At 42.2% G+C, this 18,849-nt stretch overlaps 1 protein-coding gene and 1 long non-coding RNA gene across 2 annotated transcripts; both read right to left on the minus strand.

The window, feature by feature from the left end:
- Positions 1-1,637: 1,637 nt before the first annotated feature.
- On the minus strand, positions 1,638-4,407 carry LOC307018661 (uncharacterized protein). Its single transcript, XM_079649008.1, has 3 exons — positions 3,647-4,407; positions 3,317-3,416; positions 1,638-2,760 (listed from the first exon to the last, which is right to left on the minus strand). The coding sequence occupies exons 1-3, from the start codon at positions 3,751-3,753 to the stop codon at positions 2,233-2,235; spliced, it is 735 nt and encodes a 244-aa protein (XP_079505134.1). The 5' UTR covers positions 3,754-4,407; the 3' UTR covers positions 1,638-2,232.
- A 2,663-nt stretch (positions 4,408-7,070) lies between these two features.
- LOC307023837 lies at positions 7,071-10,857 on the minus strand. The gene is made up of 3 exons (XR_013803782.1): positions 10,738-10,857; positions 7,887-7,966; positions 7,071-7,331 (listed from the first exon to the last, which is right to left on the minus strand). It is a non-coding gene; the product is annotated as an uncharacterized lncRNA (long non-coding RNA).
- Positions 10,858-18,849: the final 7,992 nt, after the last annotated feature.

Raw genomic sequence — 18,849 nt, forward strand, 5'->3', positions numbered from 1 at the left:
GAGCTTGTCCTCGCTGCTCACTTTTGTCTGCTTTTACAGGTTAGATATCTCTGCTCCTAGTGTGGCCCGAGCAGTGCTGTGCCCCGTGTTGAGTCAGAGCTCTACCTGTTAAGTTCTGGTTGGTTTGGTGATTTTCGAGATAAGCTGGTCTGGCAATACGGGAGCTTCAATATCCCATAGTGAGACATCGAACGGAGTGTTATGAATGAGAACTATAGGTTACTTACGTAACCCCAGTTCTCAGAGTAACATGTAGTGAGACGTCTCACCAGACGGCCCTCCTTGCTAAGGTGAAGCAAGAAGAGGTGCTTATTTTGAATGACATTGCGACGTGGCGCAAGCTACTTATAGGGTGGGTGGATTCCCTGACGCTGACGTCAAGATCACCAGCCAATCAGGATTGGCTTAATGAGATTGATGCTTCTGTTTGCTCTGCGATGAGGCGCATCCAGTGGCGGCTGGTGGAAAATATTTTTGGTGGGGCTGTTGACATAGTGAGTAAAAAATTATAATTTGGTAACGGAGTAGTGTAACGGAGTAGTGTAACGCGCTACTTTTATAATTCAGTAACCACACTACAGTTACTAACATTGCCCCGACACGCGTTACTTCCTTACTTACTAAAATCAGGCATAATCAAACCTCAACACACCTGCAAAGAACACATGCTAAGGTGAAGCTAACACACACAGATATAAACAAATAGAAAACAACCGGAAAACAGAGAAGAAGAACAGACTACGTGAATCACGTAGTCTGTTCTTGCCTGTTTTGAATGACGAATACACACTACCGCCGCCTGCTGGTAAGGAGAGTTATTGCCACTCACGCATGCGCAGTTTGTACGTGTTCGGCTGAAGTCTTTGCGGTGTGTTCCAGTGCGAAGCTTTATGTAGAGACTAGAGTAACGAAGTAGTGTAATATATTACTTTTTTTGTGGAAAATATTATTTATCAACCTGAACATCTATCACTGTACTAGGAATTTGTATTCTCAGAACTGGTCTTTGTTTTTTTCTTTCTTAAAACTGTTCATGTTTGACCCGACACCTCCACCAAGTGGCTTTACAGTGAACTGCATGTGGGATATAAAAACTTTTGAAAATGTGTTTCTGGTCATTAATAGCATCTTTTCAGTAGCATTAATTATAAATATGTAAGTGGTTAAATACAAGTCACTACAGCATTTCAAACTGAATTGTGAATAAATGCAATTAAAAAAAAAAAGTAGAGCTTTACATTTGTATAAGATTTATACAAAAAGAAAAAACACATTAACCAAGGCATGTCATACATTGTGTTTTTTCTTTGTTTCTCTGAGGGTTATTTCCAAACAGGCTTATTTACATATAGCAATAACTCAGAAATGAAAAAGCTACATTGTCTAACACGAACAACCAGTTAGCATAATGATAATATATTTGTACAATGTAACTGGCAAGGCTAGAGCAAGAAAGGTTTAAATAACTTCAAGTATCTGTCTTCAGATTACATGGAGGTTTTAGTCTGATGGGAAGCGGATTTTAAGCGACACCGAAGATAAACCAAAAATGTGGTGGAGCTGCAAACCGTGTAGTGTTGCCGGGACAGGACAGGAGGAGCTATAACCATTAGAAAATACATCCCAGACAATGCAACAAAGGTGGAGACAGAACAATCACTTCTGTGATAAATGCCCACTTATTAATAAACTTCTAACACAACCATGGGAAACCTCCTCTCTACATATAAAGTGATATCCAGCTTATTGGCCTATAGCACCTTTTTTACTGCTTTGAATAACAAATGTGCAACAGGCAGAAAAAAGACAAAAACAAAAGGAAACAAGAAACGACTTCCTCTGGGGAAAATGAGTCGAACGCAACAGGTTTCCAAACAGTCCTAATGTTCCTGGACTTTGTGGTTGAACAAAACATCTTAGGTATCCAAAAGTAACTTCACAACATTCTGCGGCCGTTTAATTTTCTCTCTAATGAAACGCATTAGTTTAAGGGTCGGCCATCTGTGTTTGCTGCGAGAGTGTGTGTGTGTGTGTGTGTGTGTGTGTGTGTGTGTGTGTGTGTGTGTGTGTGTGTGTGTGTGTGTGTGTGTGTGTGTGTGTGTGTGTGTGTGTGTGTGTGTGTGTGTGTGTGTGTGTGTGTGTGTGTGTGTGTGTGTGTGTGTGTGTGTGTGTGTGTGTGTGTGTGTGTGTGTGTGTGTGTGTGTGTGTGTGTGTGTGTGTGTGTGTGTGTCTTTATTTGTAGAGGAATTTTGCCCTTCTCTCCTTCTGAGTGGCAAATCTCTCAATGACTCTGGTGTTGAAGTCAGGAATGCTCATAATGAGTTTTTTCTCAATTGACAGCATAGCCAGAGCATTCAGGCGATCCTGTGTCATGCTGTTCCTCAAGAAAGTCTTTATTCTTTTCAGAGTGGAAAAGCACCTCTCTGCCTCAGCCGTAGCCATGGGTGTGGTTACCAGAATCTTCAGAAGACTGACAGTCTCTGTGAATGTCTCCTGGAGATTGTTGTCAATAAAGAACTGGAGCAGAGTAACAGCACCACTGCAAGCCCTGAACTGGTCATTTTCATAGACGAGGGACAGTTCCGTCTTGAGCTTTGCCCTGTCCAGTCGAGGGTAGGCTTCCACAGTTGTTTCCAGCGCTGCTTCAGGGAATGTTCGGCTGTGCTGCTGGAACAGGTCTCCTTGCAGGAGGGTGGAGCTGATGAGGTGTTTGGTGAAGGAAAATCTCTCCTTTGCGTGACTCAGTATGGTATCACATACCTATGAAATAATGCACAATGAAAAAATCAAGACATAATAAATAACAGAATCACCTTTTCACATCTATCACTCATAATATCATTTGTGTCCCCTCATAAGATGTGTAACAAACAAAGAGCTTTCTTGTGAATGGAACTGAATCAGAATAACAGGACATCTATCTGAGCGTCAACAGACCAATATTACTGTTTAAAATTAAGTCACTACAATATATACATTTAATGACTATGTTTACACTTCATTCATTCATTGTTGGGCCCTTTCTGTCTACTGTGGTTGCTTCTGGAGGCCTAAACCTTTTCTGATCTGTCTTGATCCCCTTTGAAATGTAGAGACTGTGGGACACTTTTTGCAGTTTAGGCCTTGTTAAGTGTATACAATTCAGAATGTAATAAGCAATAGGCTTTTCCATTTGGATATTTTAACTAGCCTACCTATTTATTGAATTTACAGAAAATGGGCTTTCTTGTGAAATGTATCATTATTGTGACATGAAATTACCTATATATTATGAAAGGAGCTTTTGGTCATAGAACACGTTCCTATTACTGCTTACCTCTCTAGCCAACAGCTGTTGCTCTTCATGTCCAAGTCCCCTCCTCTTTGTGGGCAGCTGCTGCACAGATCCACTGTTTTCACCAGAAGGAATGGAGTCCCTGATCCAAACCACAAGTAACCATGTACAATTACTCATTGTGGCAAGAATTGACAAATTAGGTTTGACTATTTGAAATAGTAGTCAGAGATACACCTTATAAACGTTATATAATATATACATTTCCAGTAAGTATGTATGAGTTGGTCTATTGTGTTCAGCTAAATCACATTTAGGTTTCACAGATTTCCTATAATAAGTACATCTCAGCCATTGTAAATAATGATTTACCTGATTGTTTGTATGCTGCTGGTGAACCTCTTGATGAGTCCTGTGATGTAGACAGAGTCGATGTTCCTCTTCTGCAGTTGGCTAAACAGCATGTCTACATGTGGCATGATCTTGTGGAATCAAAGTCACCTGATCAAAGTCACCTGAGTCTCTGATTGTCTGGAAACACCTCAGGATGTTCTCCTTGTGCTCATACACAGTGTTAACAGCACGACTGTGAAAGTTCCATCTTGTTGTGGAAGTGCCAGGAAGTCTGTGTGCCACCACTTGATCCAGGATCGCAGTTCGCTTAAATGACCTGGAGAAAAATGCAGCAAATCCACCAAGGTCTGAAAAAAATGTTCTTATCTTGGGGATGTGGGATGTTGCCTGCTGCATAATGAGGTTCAGCTGATGAGCATAGCAGTGGATGTAGTGCGCACTACTGTACACATCCTTCACTTTCCGCTGAACTCCACCTTTAGCTCCCCTCATCACTGCTGCACCGTCATAGGCTTGGGCGATTAGTTTGCCCTGTTGTCCATCGGGGAGGATAGTGCCCAGCCTCTCCATCAGCACGGTGGCAACTGTGTCAGCATTTGCATTCTGAAGAGGGATGAACTCAAAAAAACGCTCCTGGACGTTGTTATGCGGGTCAATGTAGCGTAGCACAAGCACTAACTGGCAGTGGGTGGAAATGTCAGTTGTCTCATCCGCCTGAATAGATAAATAACTGGCATTTTTTACTTCCTCCAGAATGTAGTCTTTACAAACTGATAACATGCAGTGCAAAAGTTCATTTTGCATCGTCTTTGAGGTGCCTTTGAAAACGGTAGCCGTTTTAAGGTGCTCCTCCAACACGCAATCAAACGAGGCCAGAAGATTAACTAAACCCCGAAAAACGTGTCAGTCTCGTCGTGGCCACGCAAAGCTAGGTCAAAGCCCCCACAAAATGCCACACAATCAATTATTTTAGACAAGACGTGCCTATTCTTGTCCACTTCTTCATTGTGTTTTTTCAATGAGATCTTGTACCCTTGATCTAGCTGCGCGGCTATGTTAGCTTTGCCTAGCATAGCTAGCTTGAAGGTACTTGTCATATGTAACTTCGTGCACTCGTGCTTTTTAATTTTTTCGGACAAATGCTTCATATCGTTCACCCCCGTCACAGTCCACGGGCACATCGTATCTGTCCCCGGCTGTTTGAAGAGCAAGCATGGGAAACAAAAGACAGCATTCACCTGTTTGCATCCAGTTAGCCATGCCTTTCTGGTGTACCAGCTACGTAAGAAGCCTCGTTGATAGGTTTTGTTTTTTTCACAAGCTTGCTGCGATATATTCAAATCGGGTTGGTCCGGTCCAAGATCTTTTAGCAACTGTTTATCTCCCAAACTTCTCCTTTCGAAAGGATTGGAGATTAGCTCTTGAACTGAATTGGGTGGGGACAGAGGTCCGGAGACTCCACCTGCACACGAAGCCATCCTCTGCTCTAGTGCGACACCCGGATACGAGTCACTGTCCAAACTACTCACAGATTGGACCAGGCGCTGACATTGGCGCCCGGTCAAAATCAGATTTGACGACGCTGATTGGCTGAAATTATGTTTCGCAACAGTCAGCTGCTAGTGGCTGCAGCTGCACTGGATGAAGGCTGATTTCTTAGCGCCCAGGCGAGAGAGGGTAAGGATGTTGATACATGGGCAAGGCCAGGCAGGCAGGAAACATGTGACTTATCAGTAACTTTAGACATCGTAACACAATTTTAAACGAGATTTTATTGTAGATTATACATTTTACTGATACAAATTATATAATATTTACCTTTTTTATTACAAATAAAATAAAAAATATCTTTTTTTTTTTTTTTTTTTTTATGTGGGAAGAGGTGGGGCGGCGCCCCTAGCGCCCCTATGGACCGGCCGCCACTGGGCGCATCCCATAGTGAGACATCTCACAACATGTTACTCTGAGAACTGGGGTTACGTAAGTAACCTATAGTTATGTCTTGACTGTGCAATAAAACAAACAAACTAGCGAAGTTTTATTTATTGTGTCCCACCCCAAATTTGCAGAATAGAAGAATGTGAGAGCAGACAGGTGTCGGTGGTTGAATTTATCTACAATGTTGCAACCTTGTGCAGCAATGGCAAGGGCAGAAACACAAGTCTTACACACATAAACACAAGTAATTTATCATGTCATTTGTTTTAGATAAATAAGGGAAAAACACCAAACAACGGTTAATGTCCTTTCCCAAAATCAGCCTGAGGGGGTAATATATAAAAAATACATAAAGATAAAGTCCATTGTTATAATGTGGTATTTTATTTGTAAATTATCCTTATAACCCAGCCTCATGGTGCACATGATTCTTTGCTTGGACATTTTGTTGGTTTGAGTAGTTTGAGCTCGGATTCTAGTAGGGACATAAAGTAACACGTATCTTAGTAAGATATGAACTTCATCTTGGTGAAGTTGATGCTGAATTCACTATTTAGTAAATAATCATGTGACACTTTATCTTTGCACTACGGTCTGTCTGCTGAGCCTACCTATTATATATATATATATATATATATATATATATATCATGTACAGCGGGTGGGCTTTATACCCCCTGCCCCGTGTAGTTCTTCTTCTCTCGTTTTTTTTTGTACTCGCCGTGAAGTGGTTTTGCGGCCTGCCAGTAAACCCAGAGAAGAAGACGAATTGATGTCAGCGTAATCTTGCCTCAGGGAAAGTACTGCGGTGTGAATACGATTGGCACTAGCCCCCTGGCGGATTCAGTGCCGTGGTACTTTAGTGCCGGCACTAAAGTACGGCAAGTCCTGCGGTGTGAGAGCGGCTATTAAAAATAAGTACCAGTTCTAGATGCTTGACTTTAGACAAACAATTCAAAAGACAACATGTATTTAAAGACCAATCTTTATTTGAATGTGCCTCTTAACCTGATATATTAGTTATACAGTAATAGTATTGACAATCTAAAAAAATTGAGCAACTCAACAGTCAACTTTATGTTTCTTATTGTCTAAAGCATTTTGTTATTTTCATTTTCCCCCTCTCATATTCAGTGTGGACGGATTGAAACAGCGTGGTGTCCAGAAAACTGCAGAGACTTCAGGGAGAAACCTCCGTGTGATGGACTTCCTGTCTGTTGGTTTGGAGAGGACTGAGGGTCTTTCCTCAGCGAGGAGGACCAGACCTGATGGAGGAGCCCATGCTGGGCAAAGCTGATACCAACTGCACAGGCCTAGTTTGTCACTTTATTTGACTAAATGTGTTTACTTTAATAGTTTTACACCTTCTGTCAATATGTGCTTTTTATTTAAAACATGTTTGATTAAGTTTTGGTTCACATTTCAATAAATTGTATTTGCACTCCTTTTGTCCATTACTCTTACTGAAAATGTTAGATTACATCTGACTGAAGATTGGCCCTATTTATTTGTGACGTTGCAAACTCTGCGGTACAAGGCACAAGTGATGTGAAGCTCATAAAGCGAGGCAAATAGAAATAATCAGCGGATGGAGTGTAGATGTGGAAATAGGTGCATTCGATCAGATGACTGTTTTTACAATAAAAGTAGTTTCTTAGTGTACTGGTCTTAAAATCTCATAGCATCAGCTTTTAATTTTCCTCTTGGATGTTCTTCTTGACCCTCAGAGAAGGAGAAAATGTTGTGTCTTTCAGGCATGTCCTTTCCTAACAAAAATTACAGGAAATATAAAACATATTATTGCAGAACAAGTGTGTTATTTATGAAAGCGGTGTGTTTGTGTGTTTCGGGGCTGTAGATATCATTATTTTTTAATTGTAATGTTTTTTTTTTTATTTCAACATGTGAGCTACAAAGACAATCAGATTATGAATGAACAGTATGAAGTTCATCAACATTGAAAATATATATTATTATCAAAATAATATTTAACTGTTATCAAAACGTAGTGCAACTGTAGAAGCTTGCTCTGTTGTCTCACTGAAAGAATAACTTTCACCACGTTTTTTACAGACAATATTGAGAGATAAATAATAGCAGTTCTCACTGTGTTAAATATCTTTGCCTTTTATACATTAAATTAGAAAGCTGACAAAATCATATTGCTTGTTAACATCTAAATGTCACTTTTTGCACAGAAAAAACCCTCAACTTCACTGGTGTGTAGGTGATCTAGTATTGTTTAATGGAATGTATATCAGTGTATTAAAGTCAATACTTTCTTGATTCTTTGTACAGTATGAAAAAAATAGTATTTGTACCTGTGCTGAAGTTCACTGCTGTGAGGAGTCCAGTTCTGTCTCTCACTCTCTGGTCCAGCCTGTCTGCATCACCTGGACACCTTAAACCAGGGGTGAGGAACCTTTTTCCTCTCAAGGGCCATTTCAATTTTTACAACATCCTTCGAGGGCCGTACAAATTATTGAACTCAACGTCTGCTTAAAAAACTCAAATCACAGCCCATTCATTTCGCCTTTCTTTCATGCTGTGCAAAGAAAAAGCAAACTCTTAATCCAGATATTTGACCATGACCCGCGCATTCATGCACCGTGGCATGACCACCAAAACAGACAGATATGGACACAAGATGTGTGCAAATGTATTTAATTTCATATCCATGTGGACATGATTTAAGTGTGGGGGGGGGGGGGATCTAACCTCATCTAGGGGGATTTGGGGGCATGCACCACCAGGAAGATTTTTTTTAAATGTTGAAGTTAAAAGCATCAATCTGGTGCACTTTGAGAGCAACATGAAGAGATCTATGGATACATCTCTCAACACCCATATGAAACAGAACTGCAAGCAGATTTTTTTCTCTATGGATATTTTACAAATCACTTCCCTTTTAAACTATATTCTTGTTTATTAATAACGACTTTTTTTACTGTCATATTAGTATTGTATACCTGTTTACTTTATTCTCTTATTTTTCTATTACTATAATGATCATATAAAGATGTGCCTTTACCTCACTGGTTGGAGAAAAAGCTTCTTACTGTATATTCGTTAGCATAGCTAGCTAACCAGATGCTAATAACAACAAAGTTATTAGCTGTATGATCAGTATGACAGATGAACAGATCGCCCACTGGGCTTTCAACTAAAGCAGTGGTTCTCAAAGTGGGGGGCGGGCCCCCCCTGGGGGGCGCAGAGGCATGACAGGGGGGCGCGAGAGACCAGGAGGAAAAAGAAAAATTATTTATTCGAAAATAATATGATACAGTACAGTACTATTACGTCTGGGTCTCTGTGTTTCATTAAAGCTCAGCTCTGTGTGTGTGTGGAACGAACCATTTTGTGTGCGTGCACGAGCGAGAGAGAGAGAGAGCGCACCGGTACCGGAGATCGTTGTTGTTAGCTTCTGGTGCTAGCGAGCTACGCTAACGGATATAAGGAGTTTTTTCAACAACAAGGTGGAGGAGAGTCCTCTCCTGTCAGACTGAGAGACTCAGTGAGCTAAAGGACTCTCTCAGTGTTATCTCAGTGGTTCTCAAACGTTTTGGTCACCATTAATGTAAACAATTATTTCCGAGGCACACCTTTATATGATCATTATAGTTATAAAAAAATAAGAGATTAAATTAAAAACAGGTATGAAATACTATATGACAGTAAAAAAATAACAAAGTTTAAAAGGGTGATTTGTAAAATATCCATAAAGAAAAAGTAAATCTGTTTACAGTTCTGTTTCAAATGGGTGTTGAGCATGCCCCCGGACCCCCCGGTCTAGGTGGTGTGAGGTCCACACACCACCTATAAAAATAGCACTTTACCCCTTCTTACACCTATGCCGTGAGCTGATTATCAAGCCTTAATTGTAACAGCCGTGGGTACACTGTGTATATGCGTGGGGATTGTTGTAGTTTCAAATTCAACTGTGGCGACCGGTACATTAATGGGAAACCCTAAATGTTTGAGCACCCTCTATGAAACGTCAAGCTACCCCACAGCACCCCGACTATTTGTGTTGGCCACTGAGCCTGACTATTTGTGTTGGGGGGGCCCGACATTTTTTTTTCTCCAAATGGGGGGCCTGACAGAAAAAGTTTGAGAACCACTGAACTAAAGGCACAGCCACGCAAAAACTGCGGCATGTGTAAGCCTACAGCTCGTTATGGGTATTGCAATTTGTGAAGTCCCGGCCCGGAGCAGCGTTCTGGTGCTCTCCGTTAGAACTACACTCCTGTCAGACGAGACATATACCACGTGATGACACGTTAGGCTCGTGTTGTGTTCAAGGACCCTGAGCTTGGCCAGGGAAAAAAAGCTTGTTTAATTATTTTGTGGTCTAGATTTCTTGAATTTTTTTCTTTTTTGCGTCTGTTCATAAATCACCTCGAGGGCCGTACCAAATGGTCTCGTGGGCCGTATACAGCCCGGAGGCCGGAGGTTCCCCACCCCTGCCTTAAACAAACAGATATATATGTAAAGTACCATGTGTACAAACAATATAACTGATTCTCTTCTGTTGAACATGTTGGATTGTGTATTGTCCGAGTCAGGGTCCTTTTTATTTTACTGTAACTTTGGAAGTTGTGTTACCAATGCTTGCTGTTTATTTGATACCAATTTGGTAATGCAATTCATAAAAACAACAAGGTTTGGGTTCGTTCTTCAGATGACTGTGATGTTAACATGTAAGCTCAATAATGAACTCCAGCTCAACCAACCATATTGTAATATCTAAGTAATCATCTTGAAATATGACATTAATAATTGTAATATACACACATCTTGTTGTGAGGTGGATTTCACATACACTACTTCGACATTAGCTTGTCTACATACTTGAGCATAGCCAATTTAAATTAACCTTAGCGATGCATAGTTCCTACCTAAATAATAATCATCTCTCTAAGTTACAAGGATGACCTTATTTTATCAACCTCAAACAGAAGCCGTTTGTTGTACAGTATTTAACGCTTATCACTTGTCTATTTCGTTTTAACCTTTATAAATATATTCTATGATTTTAACTTGGAGGCTACTATAAGCATCGTTAGCACCGACGTAGCTACCACTCGCTTACACACTAACCCAAGCCGTAACATCAATTACGTAGCCAATTAAAATCATTAACACATAAATAAGTACTCAAATTTCCCTTACCGCAAAACCGCATTCATGCACCGTCTGTTTCAACTGCAGAGCGAGTCACAATAGTCCGATATATAAGCATGAAGAACAAACAAACACGGCCGGGGGCAAGTTGTGTTCCCTGGATGAGCTGAACAGGCAGAGTGCCTGTAGTTTCACAGAGCAGCTAGCAGAGAGACAAGAAGCTAACAGCAGCAGTCACTTCACAGAGCCGTCACTCAATGTGACCACGCCCTAATTTATGCAAAAACTTTAAGACCTAATATAAATAAAAGGGTTGTGTTAGAAAACAATTCACTCACAGATCCATAATCATGAAGGTGAAATCTAACTATATTCCAAATAATATTTATTGCATCTGTAACCCCCGGTGTAGTGTCCCCTCGGCAACAGACCACTCAGAGCTGGTGAATACTTTGGTTTATTTCACTGCGTTTGTTTATACCTGCGTTTGAATGGACACATAAAAAGGACACGTTTCTCAAAAGATCCTCACGCGGTATCTAAATCTCCAACAACACATCAATGATCGTACAGTGGTAGTAAACAATGTGAAACATTAAACATAAACAAACTGGTGTACAAAACTCACATACCTGCGTTTGAATGGACACATACAAAGGACACGTTCTGTAGGAGAGATAGCACCACGCTCACGTTAGCTTATTCGCTCAGATTAGCTATTGGTGATCACATTAATAAATCATATAAAACAAATAGCCAATCACACAAAAAACATGTTGCTGTGAGCATTAAACGACTAACATTAAACTAAACAACACAACAGAACGTTATTGTCCAAATAAAATAATAACATACATTTTGTCCACCGACATAATACAATAGAACCTTACTCTCAAAAGGTCCTCACGCGGTATGAGAATCTCCCACAATCCATTGCGGTAACAAAGCTACAGTAATGCAGGCACGCGTTTGTAACACCAGATGGCGTAATTCTCCAATTTAACCCGGATTTTACACCAACCTTTATAACTCTGTAGACCCCCCTAAAATTCTGCTAAATTGGGGCAAAACACAGAAGAAACAAAACACACAGTAGATACAAAATACAAAATACAAGCTGTGTAGAAATTGAGCATAACCTCGTTTAAGTCAGTTTGAAACTGTCCACTTGGAACAAGTCAGCAAGAGATCGGCCAAACCCCTTCCTAACATAGACACAAAAGATGCCGTGTACACCTCTTATAAAATAAACATTACTCTTCTACATCTTGAAATTACTGACGGACACTGTAAGACAGTGCAAATACTGATTGAAAAAAAAAAACTAAAACATATATATATATATATATATATATAATAATCACTATCAGGAGTCTAACCAAAGAATATGTCTCTCATAATAGAAAACACAGAACCACTTGTTGACACTGAGCAGGGCTCGACATTAATGACTGCCCGATGGCCCGGGGCCATCTAGTATTTAGCCCGGGCAATGAAGCCTCACCTGCTGGTGGCCCGATCGGGCAATCTTATTATGCCAGTATCATGCAGCTCGCGGATCCAGTAATGAGTGACCCGACAGTAAAACTAAACATATCTATAACTAGTTACGGTAGTTTGAGAGGTAATTAAAATAGCTACGTGTGATATTCTAACCTGAAGTGTGTGTTTTGTCCGCTCACCGCTGCATGTGATCATGCAGAGCTGCGTGTCGACTCGTCAGCAGCAGCTGATCTCTCTCTCCCATCAGATTAGACTTCACTCGCGTTTATGTCCATATTGATCAGATCTAGCTAGTGATATGACTACCTGCTTATTAAAAGACACCTAAACAATAAGTGTCGCTATGCAACTGGTTGAGGCCACAAAGTATAGCGCAGCATTATGCATTTGTTTACATGCCCACTGGAACCCCGAGGCATTACCAACAGATCAACGCACAATCAACCCATACAGGACATCTCTTTCTCCACATTAAGTGTTAGACATTAGAATTGACTATTCTTGTCTTGTCACATAAGTGGCGCAACTGAAGCGGTATTGCGTTAAATGGAAATTATTTTGACCAAAGAGATTTAGATTTGCCGGCTAACGGGAACTCTGATGTCGCCTTTTTGTGTGCTTCGCGGATGTGCTCGGCTCCTCTCGACTGCTGCTCGGGTCTGCTCGGTCAGCTTCCAGATGAGGAAGCATTCATTCGACCAACTTACAGTAGATAACATTACAAACATTTTTAACAGGGGCCATAATAGTGTAAATAATGTTTGTTTTGGCAGTTACAACTGAATGTAATGTGTTCTACTTTTTTACTTCTGGGAAGGCATTTGCCTTCATCAGATGGAAAGTGTCTTGTCCAACAACTTAAGTATTTCTTATAGCTATGCAGGGCATGCAAGCGAGCAAACACAAACAAGAACAAACAAACAAGTGAAATGAAGAATAAAATTGAAATTGTACAATATAATATTGTGGTGGTTCATCTTATAATTCAGTCTAGAGAATGTACCAGACAGCATCTACAGTAAGACCTTCAAAAATCTTTTCTTTTCTAGGGGGAGGCCCCCCAAACCCTTTGTGCCATTTCGTCCACGCAAATTTTTCAGGGCAATCTCTATTGGGCTCAGGGCCATCTGTAAATTAGCTTAGATGGCCCACAGGGGCTGCTGAGATGCTAATGCTGAGGACTGTAAAGATGCATCTTGGGGCACCTCACATTCAACAGTGGAGGGCAACTGTGCAACACGTACGAAAGAGTCTGAGGAATTCAAAACCTCACACACAACATGTGAGATCAAAGACTCTTCTGCTTCTGAAGGTGCTGTGCTCACATCCACAACTGAAGAACAATCAGGCTGACTGGCTGTCTCATCCCCATCATTTGCATCCTCCATCTGCAGGAGCCAGTTAACTGTCTTCGTCTCACTGTTCTGTACAGCAAGAGAAACCACTGGGTCACTTTGTCCACTTCCAGCGACAGAAGAGCAGCTTGACTCAAGATCTTCATCACCTCCCACGGGGAGAAAACTCACAGGAAGCAGGAGATTCCTATGAACAACTTTTTCCTTTGACGTCACAGGGTCTCTAATGCAGTACACATTGATTCCTGGCTTCACAGATATCACTTCATAAACTGTGGAAACCACAAAAATCTGTCTACAATCTTTCTTTTCCCTCTCACCACGATTTGCAAGCAAGACTCTGTCACCAATATTGAGAGGTGAACCTTTTGCTTTGCGGTTGTAGTTCTTTGCCTGACGCGCCTGTTCAGTCCGACGCCAGCTACCTCCATGAGCTCTTTAATGAGTTGACTCTCAAAATTGGCTCCTTGATCTGAATGGATGCGTTTGGGGAAACCATATATGCAGAAAAAGTCATTCCAAAGTCGACTAGCGACCTGTTTAGCTGACTGATCTTTACACGGGAATGCATGAGACATTTTAGTAAAATGATCTGTGACTACCAAAACATCCACACACTTTTTGTCAGTCTGTTCAGCAGTCCAGAAATCAATACAGACTAGTTCCATCGGTTCAAGAGGAGCACGGTCGTTAGGCTCAGGTGTTTTTCCAACCACACATCGGAAGCATTCCTCACATGATTGATGATGTCACGTTCCATTCCTATCCAAAAGAGTCTCTGCCTGGCAAGAGAAAGTGTGCGGGCCTGTCCCTGATGACCAGCTGAGTCATGTATGCCATTGAGAACTTGGGCCTTAAGGGAGTCTGGAACCACAATGTGGTGGATTGTCGTGTTCATTTGTCTGTCTTTCTTTGCCTTGCACAAAATGCCATCCTTTACGGAGAGTTTGGGCAAGTGTCTTAGCAGTTTTGTCACTCCGCGAGACTCAGCAGCACGCTCACGTCTCGTGGGTCTCCTGCGGCGCTGGATGTAATAGAGAGCCCTGCCTATGACATCACCCTGCTCTTGGAGATTAACAAGTTCACTCTTCGGTAGAGAGGAAGTCTGGTCGACACCAGCGACCTGAAAAACAGCTGGTCCTGTTCCTCTCACTTGGCCGACACCTCCAGTGTTGTGTGCATCCAACACTGCTGAGACTTCATGTGATGACAGGGACCCCTGAGAAGGAGGCTGGGTGATGACGGCGACTTCCTCGGACTGATCAACAACCACCTGGCAGTTATTAGTACACCTAAATGCATCCTGCACTGTTCTATCCACCATCCCAGACATGTGGTTCAGTAAAAACGCATAAGGTTCAGTCACAAGACGGTGGCTCATGCACGACTGGACAAATGGCTCTCTACTTAATGCATCAGCGACCACATTCTTTGGACCAGGGATATAGTTCAGGTCAAAACTGTATGCTGCGAGCTTTGAAACCCACCTCTGCTCACAAGCATCCAACCTAGGCTTAGTCAAGATGTTTGTCAATTGGTTATTATCCGTCCAGACTGTGAAGTGTCGCCCTTTTAGCCAATGGCTAAATTTGTCACAAACTGCCCATTTAAGAGCGAGAAACTCAAGTCGATGTGCTGGATAGTTCAGCTGAGAGTGGGAAAGTGTCTTGCTAGCAAATGCTACAGGTCTGGCCATCTTTCCATCAGGAGGCAACTGTGAAAGGACGGCCCCTATGCCATCAAAGGAGGCATCAACTGCAAGAATGAATGGAGCGTTAAAATCTGGATGTGCTAAAGTGACACTGTGCACCAGCTCATACTTCAATGTTCCAAATGCTTCTTTGCACTCATCATTCCAGTCTGTTGGAGAGAGTCTGACATTGCCTTTTTTAAACTTTGGTTTGTGGCCTCTCCCTCTTTTGTGTGGTGTGGCAGGCTCAGACACAAGGTTGAACAGCGGCTTAGCTTTGGCAGAACATCCCTCAATGAAATGGTGGTAATAGAGAACCATCCCTAAGAAAGACCGGATTTTCTTAGCACACAGTGTTTGCCCATCTTGCTCCATCAAGTCAGCTTCCTGCATATCATTTATAACCTCCACTTTACTCAAGTCGGTCTTAACACCATCCTCACAAATAATGTGTCCCAGAAATTTGACTGACCTGCGTAGAAAGTAGCACTTCTTAGGGGGGAGCTTTAAGTTGTTGGCAGCAAGACGTGAGAAAACCATCTGTAGACGCTCAAGTGCAACCTGTTCAGATGGAGCATAGACCATGAGGTCATCCATGTAGCATAGCAGACTTGTGAAGTTCTCATCCCCAAAGATGGACATCATTATTCGCATGAAAGTGGCAGGGCTGTTCGTCAAGCCCTGGGGCATCCTGTTGAATTCATGAAGACCGAATGGGGAGGAGAACGCTGTATATTTTCTGTCATCTTCATGCAGCCCGACATTGTAGAACCCTGACGTGAGGTCCATTGTGGAAAAGAACACATTTCCACCAAGCGCAGCAAGGGCATCAGTCTGATGGGGCAATGGATGTGCATCTTTTACTGTTCTTGCGTTCAACCACCTGAAGTCATTGCAGAGGTGAAGGTCACCATTTGGTTTGACAACAAGGACAAGGGGTGATGAGTATTCACTCTGAGATTTGCGAATGATCCCTAATTCCTCCATGTCATTCAGAGCAGTCCGTAACTTGTCATATTGGCATGGCAGAACCCGCCTGTATGGAAGTCTGAAGGGCTTGTCATCAACCAGTTGTATTCTGTGCACAAAATCCACTGCCTCGCCACAGTCCCTTTTGTGGTTCGAAAATGTTGATTCATACTGCTCAATGATTTTCATCAGCTTATCTTTCCACTCGAGAGAGACCTCACAAGATGAGAGGTCCAAATCCTGCAAAACCATGTCACTCAAGATGCGGGACATCTCCTCCCCTGACCTTGGCTCAGGCGACGGGCTGTGTGTGTACTGTGCACTGGATTGGACGCGAACTGGATCTGGTAAATCCTGCACTGAAAGACAGGGGGACACATCAGCAACCTTTGCATTCTTTTTAAGGGTGAGTGGCTTTCCAGTGGGGTTTACAATTTTGACAGGAACCCAGCCATTTCCCCATAAGGACGTGACAACCCTCCCCACCAGAATTTGTGCAGGTCTGGCTTTTGACTGGGTGGGCTCAATAATGACTGTACTCCCTACTGCAGAGACATCAGACTCAGGTAATTTCGCCCACACCAAACTTTCAGACATTGGCTGCAGAGTTACACATCTTTTCAGTTTTGCCGTGCCAATTTTGTTAGACTATCAGTCTCCGGGAGTCTTTGAAGCCTTTGTACAATCAGTGTCTTATTTGATGGCACCATTCTGCTGTAGGTGTCATACAATGTTTCACAATCATCAATGTCTTTCATATCCAAGGTGGAAGGCTCACTCACATAATCTGCACTATCCTCCCTCTTGCACAGATCATTCAGTTTCCCTGCTGGTTGTAGTGAAGAGGACGTCTCCCCTCTGGGCAGTCACGTCTTGGGTGACCAGGTAAGTGACACAGAAAGCAAAGTCTGTTCTCTCGACAGTGTATGAAAGCAGAGTGAGAGCTGTCATTACATATAGAACAAGGCATGTCCATAAAGCCCTCAATCTTTGGTGGCTTGTTGCTAGTATGTTGCCTCCTATTAGCTTGAGCATACCCAGGGGCCTGAAGCAACACCTTCTCCAGCATGCCAATCAACCTCTTGAAAGCAGGGTTGTCCTGGCTCACAGCTTGTGCCTGTTTGGGAATGTCTGACACTAAAGCAGCATTAGTGCTCACCTCAGCTACATTCATGTTTATCCTGCCTCTCTCTGTGGAAGACCTCAGTCCCTTCTCTAAATGATATTCATCTAGCACTTCCTGAACTTCTCGTGCTGACCATTTATCAATTGTCTTGGACCTAAACGTAAGAGCTAAATCTCTGCTGGGGCAGTGTCTGATGAACATACGTGTGACTTCAATACTGGGATTATCAAACACCTTAACCTGTTCCCTAAGACAACTGTCAGCCACATCTACAGCTCTGTTTAGTCTGAGCCAGTACTCATATGGGTCCTCTTGTTCTTTTGGTAGGGTGGAATAAAAGTCAGCCAGAGGCACAGAAGAGCAATGGCTGGAGCTGAAATGTTTGCGGAGGAGTCCATAGATGGCCTGCGGGTTCTCTTGGACATCAATTCCACTATTTCTTATCCCAAACTTCACAACATCCTTTGCTCTGCCCCTCAGGTGAATCAGAATTTCTTCAGCTTGATGCTCTGGCTGGATACTGCTTTTCCTGATGTAATTTCTCATCAAATCCTCCCATTCATCAACAGGCAGTGTGTCTGAACTCTCTCCTCTGAACACAGGTGGGTCTTTAACTCCTCTCTGAGTGACTAGCTGAACTTGGGAGAGATCCAGTGTTTGGCTGGGGAGTGTGTCTTTTGTAATGCATTTTTCTTCATGACTTGTGTGTACAGCAGCTGTAGTGTTAATGCGTGACATAATGCTATCAGCTAGCTGCTGCCCTATCTGCTGCAAAATAGCGCTCATTTGGTCAGCTAGTACGACATCATCAGGAGGGATGGGGACTGATGTGCTAAAACACTGTGGTGTAGATAACTCTACTGTATGCTGGATGGAAGGTGTCATCACATCTCCACTTCTGATAGGACTGTGCACTGAATCCCCATCAAAAGTTTTCCTATCCCTCGTGGAAATGGAACAGGTGTGCTAAATAGCCCTCTACCCCTACCAACATTGAAAGGAGTGATTTCAAAGGTATTAAATCTACTGGAACTCATGTTTCATCGATAGTAAACCAAAATAAAATGACAAGTTCAAAAGAATAAGGCTTATATCAACAAAATAAACCTGAGAGTCCAACACACTGAAGGAATTGAAGCTCCAAAACGTTGCAGTGGTGAGAAGACATCCACCCTGGTCCGGCGTAGTGAAGAACGGGTCACGGCACCAATGTAACCCCCGGTGTATTGTCCCCTCGGCAACAGACCACTCAGAGCTGGTGAATACTTTGGTTTATTTCACTGCGTTTGTTTATACCTGCGTTTGAATGGACACATAAAAAGGACACGTTTCTCAAAAGATCCTCACGCGGTATCTAAATCTCCAACAACACATCAATGATCGTATAGTGGTAGTAAACAATGTGAAACATTAAACATAAACAAACTGGTGTACAAAACTCACATACCTGCGTTTGAATGGACACATAAAAAGGACACGTTCTGTAGGAGAGATAGCACCACACTCACGTTAGCTTA

The sequence above is a fragment of the Notothenia rossii genome, assembly GCF_949606895.1.
Source record: "Notothenia rossii genome assembly, chromosome: 1".
Taxonomy (NCBI): Eukaryota; Metazoa; Chordata; class Actinopteri; order Perciformes; family Nototheniidae; genus Notothenia; species Notothenia rossii.

Coding starts and splice junctions, on each gene's coding strand:
- LOC307018661 (XM_079649008.1), bottom strand. CDS start 3,753: ATGCCACATGTAGACATGCTGTTTAGCCAACTGCAGAAGAGGAACATC. Junction 3,417..3,646: donor AGCAGCATACAAACAATCAG/GTAAATCATTAT, acceptor GGTTTGGATCAG/GGACTCCATTCCTTCTGGTG. Junction 2,761..3,316: donor AACAGCTGTTGGCTAGAGAG/GTAAGCAGTAAT, acceptor ATTATTTCATAG/GTATGTGATACCATACTGAG.